At 33.1% G+C, this 11,979-nt stretch overlaps 2 protein-coding genes across 3 annotated transcripts; both read left to right on the top strand.

Moving 5' to 3' along the window:
* The first annotated feature begins 573 nt into the window (after positions 1-573).
* On the top strand, positions 574-4,060 carry LOC137811708 (ATP-dependent zinc metalloprotease FTSH 2, chloroplastic). 2 transcript variants are annotated; one of them, XM_068613539.1, is made up of 5 exons: positions 574-782; positions 1,133-2,323; positions 2,395-2,708; positions 2,904-3,144; positions 3,610-4,060. In XM_068613539.1, the coding sequence occupies exons 2-5, from the start codon at positions 1,133-1,135 to the stop codon at positions 3,949-3,951; spliced, it is 2,088 nt and encodes a 695-aa protein (XP_068469640.1). In that variant the 5' UTR covers positions 574-782; the 3' UTR covers positions 3,952-4,060. The 2 variants fall into 2 exon arrangements, with proteins under 2 accessions (XP_068469640.1, XP_068469639.1); XM_068613538.2 differs by lacking the exon at positions 574-782 and having other exon boundaries at positions 1,112-2,323.
* A 1,472-nt stretch (positions 4,061-5,532) lies between these two features.
* LOC137811709 (pentatricopeptide (PPR) repeat protein) lies at positions 5,533-8,348 on the top strand. The gene has a single exon (XM_068613540.2). The coding sequence runs from the start codon at positions 5,731-5,733 to the stop codon at positions 7,750-7,752; it is 2,022 nt and encodes a 673-aa protein (XP_068469641.1). The 5' UTR covers positions 5,533-5,730; the 3' UTR covers positions 7,753-8,348.
* Positions 8,349-11,979: the final 3,631 nt, after the last annotated feature.

The following is an 11,979-nucleotide window of genomic DNA, read 5'->3' as shown; positions in this document are numbered from 1 at the left end:
ATAGAAAACCAAATTCAAATTTCAATAATCTTCCATGGTTAAAAAAATATCTAAATAAAAAGGACTAACCATCACTAAAAAGTATCTGCCTATTAAATATTATTATATACTTATATAATTAAAATACTCATTAATTTTTTTTCTTCCCTAATTGGAATGTCATGTTAAAATTAAACAAACCATGGAAATTAAGCTACGTGTCATCATGAGAGAACCATAAAAGTTGAGACTTTCGTTAAAAGTCAGAGATTTTGAAGTGTTTTTATGGCCAAATTTTAATCAAATTCCATGTGGACGGTGTTGGACATTTCTTTCAGGCCAACGTGCTTTTCTTTGGAGCAAGCGTTTGTAATTATATTTTCTTTCTTATTATAAATTATAAATAACAATTTAACAAAGTCTTTTAAAAACTTATTGCTGTGTGTTTTTTAAACAAAATCACAGAATTAACTTCATAATTTATTTAACAAAAATTCATTTTAAATGTATATTAAAATAAAATAATAATATCTAGATTCAGGTGTAAACAATTAAAATTATGTAAAAAATCAACGTCTTTTTTCGAAAGCAAATATAAAAATCTGAAATATGAAGTTGAGCAGAAGAGAGACGAATCAAACGTTAGAAAAACGCCACGTATGAGTTTGGTGAACCATAGCCACTCCTTCTAAAACCACACAATAACAGCTTCCATCATCACCTTCCTCTGCACCACCAACACCTTCTAATTCTCTACTCTCACTTCTCATCCCTCACTTTCTCTATCACATTTTACTTTTAAGGTATGTGCTTCTTTCTGTTCAATTTTTTTTTTGGGATTTTTTCTGTGCCTCTTTTCTCTGCTATCTTAAAGCTTACTTGGCTGTTCATGTCTTTAATTTTGTGCTAACTGCCTTCAACTTTGTCAGTTCCTTTTAAAGCCTCATTTTTGTATCTTCCCATTAATTGAACTGGGATTTCCTTGCTCTTTCCAATTAAACAAATTGCTGGGTTGTTGCTTTTTCATTCTAGAAACTTCTGAACATTTAGAGTGTGTTTTGTTTGTTGGTTCACGTAATAAGAAATTGTTTTACAATCATAATTATAGTATTTAAGAGCCCTTGTTTTGGATTGGATGGTATTGTTGATATAGATGGCAGCATCATCTGCATGCCTTGTTGGGAATGGTTTATCTACACGGGGTAATAGAGTGGCTCTTAAGAAGGACTTCAATGGAAGATATCTCTACTCATCTTGGAGACTTTCGTCATTGAATAATAACAAGGCGTCAAAAGCATTTTCCATAAGGGCATCCTTGGAGGAAAGGCAACAAGAAGGGAGAAGGGGGTTTCTGAAATTATTGCTTGGAAATGCTGGAGTTGGTGTGCCTGCATTGTTGGGAAGTGGCAAAGCTTATGCTGATGAACAAGGGGCTTCCTCCTCCAGAATGTCTTACTCCAGGTTTCTAGAGTATTTGGACAAGGACAGAGTAAAAAAAGTGGATCTTTATGAAAACGGAACCATTGCTGTTGTTGAGGCTGTTTCTCCTGAATTGGGGAATAGGGTGCAGCGTGTTAAAGTTCAACTCCCTGGACTTAATCAGGAGCTCCTTCAGAAATTCAGGGAAAAGAATATTGACTTTGCAGCTCATAGTGCCCAAGAAGAGTCAGGTTCTCTTTTAGCTAATCTGATTGGGAATCTGGCCTTCCCTTTGCTCTTGATTGGAGGTTTGTTCCTTCTCTCGAGACGATCAGGAGGGATGGGAGGTCCTGGTGGGCCTGGATTTCCTCTTGCTTTTGGTCAATCTAAAGCCAAGTTTCAAATGGAACCAAACACTGGAGTGACATTTGATGATGTTGCTGGGGTGGATGAAGCCAAGCAGGACTTTATGGAGGTGGTGGAGTTTCTAAAGAAGCCTGAGAGGTTCACTGCTGTTGGGGCTCGCATACCTAAAGGAGTTCTTCTTGTTGGTCCTCCAGGAACTGGAAAGACCCTGTTAGCCAAGGCTATTGCTGGTGAAGCTGGTGTTCCCTTTTTTTCAATATCTGGTTCTGAGTTTGTTGAGATGTTTGTTGGTGTTGGTGCTTCTCGAGTTCGTGATTTGTTCAAGAAGGCCAAAGAGAATGCCCCTTGCATTGTCTTTGTTGATGAAATTGATGCTGTTGGAAGACAAAGAGGAACTGGAATTGGTGGAGGGAATGATGAAAGAGAGCAGACCCTGAACCAACTTTTGACAGAAATGGATGGTTTTGAGGGTAATACTGGTATCATTGTCATTGCAGCAACTAACAGGGCAGATATTCTTGACTCTGCCTTATTGAGACCAGGACGATTTGATAGACAGGTATGATTATATTATGAAATGCCTAATGCTTTTGTTAATGAGTAAATTACTGAACATCAAGGCTTCTGCAGGTAACAGTTGATGTTCCAGATATAAGGGGAAGGACTGAAATCCTAAAGGTTCATGGTAGCAATAAAAAGTTTGATGGTGATGTTTCTCTTGATGTGATTGCCATGAGAACGCCTGGTTTTAGTGGAGCTGATCTTGCAAATCTCCTGAATGAGGCTGCCATATTAGCCGGTCGACGTGGAAAGACAGCAATTTCCTCTAAAGAGATTGATGATTCTATTGATAGGATTGTTGCTGGAATGGAGGGAACAGTGATGACAGATGGGAAGAGCAAAAGTTTAGTAGCATATCATGAAGTTGGTCATGCAATTTGTGGGTGAGAATTTTGACTTTCGTTTTTGTCTTTTAAGTAAATGTTTCAAGATTGCAATCGAAGCACCGTATTTTGTCTTCATGACTTTCTATCTAACACTTAATATATTAGCTTAAGCAAGCAAAACTACCACTGTTATGCGTTAAGTGGCAACATTTAAAAACTGTTTCAGTAAAACACGGTTGTGCTTGTTTGCAGAACTTTGACTCCTGGTCATGATGCTGTGCAAAAGGTAACACTAGTTCCTCGTGGTCAAGCTCGGGGTCTTACATGGTTCATTCCTTCCGACGATCCAACTCTGATCTCCAGACAACAACTCTTCGCAAGAATTGTTGGTGGACTTGGTGGTAGGGCTGCAGAAGAAATTATTTTTGGTGAGCCTGAGGTCACAACTGGAGCTGCTGGTGATTTGCAGCAAATCACCGGTTTGGCAAAACAGGTACTTGCCAATCATATGCTCTAGTGTCGCACTATATCTCTTTTATCTTTTATATTTTATGGGTGGAAGATGCTAATATTTTATAACCCCGAATTTATTTAGAATCCTTTTTTTGATCCTTAGAAAGGAATCAAACTCGGGTACTAGGAGGATTACAACAACTCATACACTGCTCATCTAATGAACTATGACTCCTTAGTTTATTTAGTATCTGGTTTCATTTTGGCAATGTTTTGCCAGAACAATAGGAGTTATATTGTTAGCTACAATTAATTGGTGAAACCACCAATAAGATCACGTCATATGATTTCTTGAATGCCTGCAATGCAACAAAGAAACTTTTGCTTTAATTGAAAGAATGGTGATGTTCACTCTGAAGGATGAACTTTTTATTTTTCTTCTAGAAAAGTCTTTTTTTCTTCTTTTATTTACCTCTTAATTAAACCTTAAATGATACTCTTGCAGATGGTAACTACATTTGGAATGTCTGATATTGGTCCTTGGTCACTGATGGAACCATCAGCACAAAGTGGGGATATTATCATGAGGATGATGGCAAGGAACTCAATGTCAGAGAGGCTTGCAGAAGACATCGATGCTGCCATCAAGAGGATCTCAGATGAAGCATATGAAATTGCCTTAGAACATATAAGGAACAACCGTGAGGCCATTGACAAGATTGTGGAAGTCCTTCTGGAGAAGGAGACATTGAGTGGAGATGAATTCCGTGCTATACTGTCTGAATTTGCTGAAATTCCAGCTGAAAACCGGGTCCCTCCTTCAACTCCAGTACCAGCCACTGTTTAAATACCTTATATGCAACATCATTAATATGTATTATCTTTTAGAATACGGAATTCCCTCTACAGCCTGCTCCAAATTTGTGAATGATTAACGATTCTACCTTACTTTTTCATTTTTGTAGTGTTGATAAATGACAACAGAGTATATATATACATATACATATATATAATGTTAAGTGTAAAATAAGTGGTCTATACGTCTATAATACGGTGTAACTTTTGTCAACAGCAACAAAACTTTAATTTCAAGTAGAGTTGTAACTGCAATGTTTAAGTGCAAATGCAAATTCACAGTATTTGTGAGCTAGGTTGTGTTATTTTTTTCTTTGTATAATAAAACACTGTCAAGTTTTTAACCAAAGAATTTGTGCAAACTGTCTAACCTTTCACCATTAGATTAGATTGATGCTAGTGGATTTGAGTTTGGTTTAGTTTGACAAAAGAGTGTAGGTAACATGTTTGTTACTCTTATACTTTGTTTGGTTGGTGAGAAAAGTAATCTGTCAATATATAATCGATGATTATTTTTGTAAGGATACCTGTTCCTGCATTATAAATTTCTTATGATAACCTGGTGAAAGAATTGGAGGCTTGAATATGCTTGACCTTGTCTGCTGCAACCATTATCAGCCTTGGAATGAATACTGTCAAAGGCATTTCACTGTCAACCCAGGTAGTTTCTAGCCAGTGACTGTGTAATTTATTTTAAAAATTATGAATAATGAATTCTAATATCATAAATATATGAATCTATACATTTTTATATCATGAGTATGTGAGTTGGATAAATAAATAAATTTAAGAGGCATTCTTAGGAGTGGTAAATAGCATTCAGAAAGTAAAAATATACAGAGACTGATGTAATGACTCAAATTTGATTGATTTTTTTAATATTATTTTTATCTTTAAAATTCTCTTAAGTTAGTAATATATAATTGTAAATATCAAAATGTTGAGATAAAAAAATAATGTATCAACAAAGAAAATATTTTATCATTTATTTTAAGTGAGGAATGTCACAAGATCAAATAACTGATTACATATTCAAATAAAAGTTATCAATAAAGATTGATATTATTCATTAAGATAGAAGTTCGAAACTTAAGTCTCTCATCCAAATAGAAGTTATCTTGAACATGAGAGTAAATTTCATGTCCAAAATAAGAAATGACTTAGGATCTATTCTTCGATCCAATGACAAATGTGTAACCAAACATATTGTAAAAAAATTTGCTTCTACAGGTGTAAACAATTTTTTTTCACAATTTTTGATAATTCACAATTTTTTATAATCTTTTAATATCTCAAATATTATAAAAAATATTTCTTTTTAATTTTTTAATTATAATATTTAATAATTACTATTTTCTATTTAAAAAATACGAGAAGCATGCGTGTTTTTTTCTAGTATAAAGTATAAAAATTTACTTACATTTCTAAAATTTAAATTTGAATTTTTTAACATACTTTCTTGACTTCAGTCGAGTCATAAAAAAGAACATCATTAATTAGATAATTGATGAAGGGAGGTCATCCAACTATTACCTTTCCTTTCTATCGTCATGATCTCAAATTAGAATATTCAATGTTTTTGTATGAGAGTTCAATGTTACACTATTTTTTTAGTATTGGTTATCTTTGAGAAGACATCAACACGATTATTCATTGCTCTTGGTATGTGAGTAATGCAAAATTTGTATTCTTTTTGTTACGGGAGAGGGGGGACTTTAAAGAAAACAACCAAACAATTAAACATAAACATCCCTTAGCCCATGTTTCATGCATGGGCATGTTTGGTCTTTCTCGTAGAAGCTTCTTTCGTGTGTGTGTCTCTGTGCCCACCGTTGTTCAAATTGTGCTTCTCCACAAACCCACTTGCAAAATGACCACTTTTCGGATAGCAAAAGAACAATTTGCAACCTTGTGTTCAAAAGGGCACGTAAGAGAAGCTTTTGAAAGCTTTGTGTCTGAGATATGGGAAGAACCCCATTTGTTCTCAAACCTCCTCCAAGCATGCGTTCGATTAAAGTCTGTTTCTTTGGGCAAACAGATTCACTCTTTGATATTAACTTCTGGCTGTTCCTCAGACAAATTCATTTCCAACCATCTCCTCAACCTCTACTCGAAATTTGGGGAACTTAGAGCCTCTGTTGCTTTGTTTGATCGAATGCCGAGGAAGAACATCATGTCATGTAACATCATGATTAAGGCCTATCTAGAAATGGGCAACATCGAGAGCGCCAGGAACCTGTTTGATGCAATGCCTGAGAGAAATATTGCCACGTGGAACGCGATGGTAACGGGTTTGGCCAAGTTTGAAATGAATGAAGAGTCTTTAATCATATTTTCGAGAATGAATGAGTTGGGGTTAGTGCCAGATGAGTACTCGTTGGGTAGCGTGCTCAGAGGATGTGCTCATCTAGGAGCTTTGTTTGCTGGCCAACAGGTTCATGCCTATGTTATGAAATGTGGGTTTGAGTTTAATTTGGTTGTTGGATGCTCTTTAGCTCATATGTATATGAAAGCTAGAAGCATGGACGATGGGGAAAGAGTTATCAATTGCATGCCAGCTTACAATTTGGTTGCTTGGAATACACTAATGGCTGGAAAAGCTCAAAAAGGGTCCTTTGAGGGAGTTCTGGATCAATACTGTAAGATGAAAAAGGCAGGTTTTAGACCAGACAAGATTACTTTTGTGAGTGTGATCAGCTCGTGTTCGGAGTTAGCTATCCTTGGTCAAGGGAAGCAAATTCATGCTGAAGCAATAAAAGCAGGAGCTAGTTATGAAGTTTCTGTAGTTAGTTCATTGGTTAGTATGTACTCTAGATGTGGATGTTTGCAAGAGTCTTTCAAATCTTTTCTGGAATGCAAAGAGCGAGATGTTGTGTTATGGAGTTCAATGATTGCTGCTTATGGGTTTCATGGTCAAGGAGAAGAAGCCATCAAACTTTTCAATCAGATGGAACAAGAAAATCAGCCAGTAAATGAGGTCACTTTCCTGAGCTTGCTTTATGCTTGTAGTCATTGTGGATTGAAGGATAAAGGACTTGATTTCTTTGATATGATGGTGAAAAAGTATGGACTCGGGGCTAGATTAAAGCATTATACTTGTGTGGTTGACCTACTAGGCAGGTCTGGCTGTTTGGAGGAGGCAGAGGCCATGATACGATCCATGCCTGTAAAAGCAGACGCAATTATATGGAAGACATTATTATCTGCGTGTAAACTCCACAAGAATGCTGAAATTGGACGAAGAGTTGCTGCAGAAGTTCTTACGATTGATCCTCAAGATTCAGCTTCATATGTTCTACTTGCCAATATTTATTCTTCAGCTAAGAGATGGCACAATGTTTCTGAGGTAAGGACAGCCATGAAAGACAAGATGGTGAAGAAAGAACCAGGTGTAAGTTGGGTAGAAGTGAAGAATCAGGTTCACCAGTTTCATATGGGTGGTGAATGCCACCCAAAACTTGTGGAGATTAATCAGTATCTGGAACAATTAACTTCAGAAATGAAGAAGCGGGGCTATGTACCTGATACTAACTCTGTTTTGCATGACATGGACAATGAGGAAAAAGAACAGAACTTGAGGCACCATAGTGAGAAATTGGCAATTTCTTTTGCTTTAATGAGCACCCCAGTGGGAGTGCCAATAAGGGTGATGAAAAACTTGCGGGTTTGCAGTGATTGTCATGTTGCCATCAAGTACATATCAGAGATAAAAAATGTAGAAATTATTGTGCGTGATTCTAGCAGGTTTCACCACTTCAAAAATGGTACATGCTCTTGTGGAGATTATTGGTAATAGTTACCCTTGATTTCCGTTTCAGATTATTGTTCATGATGTTGCATAGCTTAAAGGTAAGAGGGAGTAAGTTCTTGGTCGCTGCTACAGCACTGGTCTTCAATTTGATTTTCATCTATCACATCACAACCTTACTGCAATGCTTGGTTAAGGCTTTGGTATCATAATTTCCATATTCATAAGTGAAACTTCAAATTAAAAGGGATTCTTTATGGTCAAATTTGAATAAAGAATACTGATTAGTGGTTGCTTCTGACCTCGGATGTTAGTTATTGTTGGTTATCAAGTGCAATTAAAAGCCAATCCTTCCGTCGACGACGTGTCTTCCGCCGCTGCCAATGAGCTCCCATTCCACCACTGCAACCGCTGTGATCCTTCATTACGTGGATCATCATCAAAGAGGTAACATTTATTAAATAATTGTTTATTATTCTTTATTAGTTACTTTTGAAGACCAACTGTCTCAGTACGGAGGAGAGAAGGGGGACCGAGCAATCTGAGCGATAAGATTAATAATACTTTGTTTAAAATAGGAGTGAATTTGAGATGGTTTACGAAAATTTTGAAGAGAATGAAGTTGTTTCTATTAAAGTAAATAGGTGGGAAGTTTGTGAATGATTTGCTAAATATAATAAATATTAAAAAAAATTATGAAATAATTTAATATAATTTTTTATAAATATAAATTAGAATAAAAAAATTAATAAAGAATACTAATAATTAAAACTTAAATTATTATTTATTTTATTATAAATGTAAATATATATATATATATTAATAATTAATAAATAAAGTATAAATGTTATATATGTATGTATATATATGTATGTATATATATGTATATATATATATGTATATATATTAAAATATAATTTTTACGTATAATTAATATGTAATTTATTAATTTTATAAAAAAATAACGTATAATTAAATTTTCTTTACAAAATTTATTTATTGCTTCACTTATAGCTAATTCAACTTGAATGTCAAATTTTCTTTGTTGACACAATCATGTGTATGTTGTAACGTCTATTGTGAACAAGATTATCAAACTTAAGAGTCTACGTAGACTTCTGGAAGTTCTGTTTACACGACTAGGAGACTTGTAAAAGTTTACTTTGTATAACAAAAGTATTTTAATTATATAATTAATTAAAAGGTACTTAAAATAAATTTCACAATATTAATAAAATAATTACATTTAGTAGTGAATGAGAATTATATAAGTTAAAAGTACCTCAAATAAATAAGTTCATACAATACAAATATTATAAACCATTATGCAGTTGGGTTGGGTTATGGATAAACATTATATCCTACAAAATTTTTACTTATTTTTAATAAATGGGGTTGTTATTGGGTTGTCCGTAGTTGAATTTGATCTACTACCAAACATATCTTAAAAAGTAAAATTTTTTGAAATTAAAATTAAAATTCAATTGAAGAAAAACCCAACGGTTTTTAATTAAAAAAAATGAGTTTGCAAGTATACTCCCAATGTTCTCTCCAGCGTAACCTTTAAAAAAACTTCGTCGTAGAGGCAAAAAAAAAATTAATATTCTCTTGGTCAAACAAACCCTAAACCCAAACTGAACAAACCCACCAAATGATCACGACCGCAACGAACGAAGCGATGCACCACCACGATCATAATATAAACTACGACAATCAAAACAGAGATGCAAGAAGAGGCAACCACGAAAGAGTGAACACGACCACCAACACCAACACGAATAGACATTACACCACGATCAAAATAGAGACACGCCACCAAAAGAACACGAGCGAACCCTAATGTTGGCAATGTGAGTTTGTCTAATTTTGGGTTCAAAAACGGGTTGTTTTGGATTTAAAGAAAAACCCTTTAAAATCGTCAACTCAATTGCAAACTAAAAGTTCAACCGAGTTCACCGAGTTCTGTGCAAGTTTATTGAGTTTACTCTAAAAACAAGTTTGTTTATGAATTAACTCATCCAATGAGTGACAATGTAAACTCAAACGAGTTAATTCGCGAGTTTGATAACCATGATTGTAAAGATAAAATAAGTAAATAAAATATTTGAATTCTTGTCATAACTTTAGGTCAAAATCTATCTATCAAACAAAGGTAAATCATATACTAACTTAGTTTATATTTAATACCATTATTCAACCAAAACCTATCAGCCTCAAATTCAAAACTTTCTTATTCTTTCTCAATAAGTTAGTCAAAAAGTTCTTAAGATATTTGTTTATAAATCCATGATTCATGCTTATTCGTGTGATAAATACTTTAGATCGAAAGTTGATGAATTTCATTTATCAATAAAAAAGAACTAGTCTCTCAAAATCTTTTTCACCTTCCAAACATCATATTTGTCTCGATTTCACCTTCCAAACAATATTTGAAATCCTTATTTTTCTTATTCTAAGAATCTCATTCATAAAATACATATTTATACTTATATACATATTTAATAAGATTCATAACCATGAACATAATTTACATATAAGTATTTACAAAATTCTACGTTGTAATTACATCATGTTTAAGAGATTTGATCTGCTAGTATATTATAAAATGGATTGAGATGCATTGTGGTTGTTGGAACAGTGAAAATGATAGTAAGTAGTCCTATAATAGAGATGTTTATGGTTCCATATGGAAGCTTTAATAAGGTTGGTTCATGTCTTTTAAATGTTATTATATTATTTTGCTCGTTTATGATGAATTCACTACAAGAAAATCATGAGATAGAAACTAATTTGTAGAAACCAAAATAATTAGTTACAATAGTAACTAAATTAGAGACCATTTTAGAAACTAAAAAGAAATTTAGTTTCTAAATTAGTTTCTATTATTTTCTATTATTGTTAAATAGTTTCTAAATTGGTATCTAATTAGCAACCAAGGTTTTTGCTACCAAATTTAGAAACTAAATAATTGGTAGTTAAAACCTTAGTTGCTAATTAGATACCAATTTAGAAACTATTTAAAAATAATAGAAACTAATTTAGAAATCAAATTTCTTTTTAGTTTCTAAAATGGTCTCTAATTTAGTTACTATTGCGACTAATTATTTTGGTTTCTACAAATTGGTTTCTATTTCATGATTTTCTTGTAGTGATTTTAGTTTTGGGAACAGAGCATTTATTATTGGAGAGAATAGCCTAACAAACGGATGCCATGCATACATATTCAAAATCTATCTAGCATTTATCATTAAGAAAAAGAGACAGTAAACATTAAAAAGAAAAGGATGTGAGAACAATTTGTATAACACTAATGTGCAATATATGTACAATCAAACTCGTTATTTGATTGGTTGTGCATCAATATACATTATCAATGTAGTAACTAGTTAGGATAAATGAACTTTAATGTAAATTACCATCTAATATGATTCAAATATCACTCTTTTAAATTTTAAAGTCAAACCTCTAGGTACATTTAATTTAAATTTCCCTCTTCTCAAAATAGTGTTAGATATAAAGTGAAACCAATAACACTTTATTCAGACCAAACAATACCAATTAGAGCATAATAATGAGGTTAAAGACACCTCACTTGACAAAAATATAGAATTAATAATACACATGCAAAATGATAAATGCCTCATTCCTTTGAATATTTTGAAGATTGAGTTGTTGATTCTGTGATATTTTCTTTCTTCTTTGAGTTTGTTGTTCTTTTTTCAAGAGTGTGTGTACACATCTTATTGTAAAATTCTTATTTATATGTAATTTGTAATGATTATATTTCTCTTAATTTGAACTCTAATTCTATAATTTGGTTCCAATTGGATTAAGATTTTAATGGTTTGTTTGTAAGAGATAATAACAAAAGGATAGATCCATGAGGTAATTGTAAAAACATAATTCAGTAAATGACACCTAAAAGGTTTCTAACGGAGAAGAAGAAGAAAATTTGATTAAGCTTGTCCACTGCATTAAATTCGTCGTGTCATAAACAATGACTAAAGAATCTTTTTATTCTTATCCGAGTAAATAATTCCATAAGAAAGAATATAAGTTTATAGTCTTTCCATTGCCTTGGTTAAGACTTTAATTAATTATATGATAATTAATTCTTGTCAAATGAGACTTTGGATGGTCTTATTACTTTTGAATATTTGGATTAAATAAACTTACTTTGTTCAAACAATTATATTTTATGTAAGTTTCATGCAAGTTTCTTTTCTTTGACGTAGATCGTTTGTCCTTGTCATAAATTTGTCATCCCAAAGT

This window comes from Phaseolus vulgaris, chromosome 2 (genome assembly GCF_051622355.1).
Source record: "Phaseolus vulgaris cultivar YP4 chromosome 2, ASM5162235v1, whole genome shotgun sequence".
In the NCBI taxonomy this organism is placed as follows: domain Eukaryota; kingdom Viridiplantae; phylum Streptophyta; class Magnoliopsida; order Fabales; family Fabaceae; genus Phaseolus; species Phaseolus vulgaris.
This window is presented reverse-complemented; position numbering and strand designations above follow the sequence as displayed.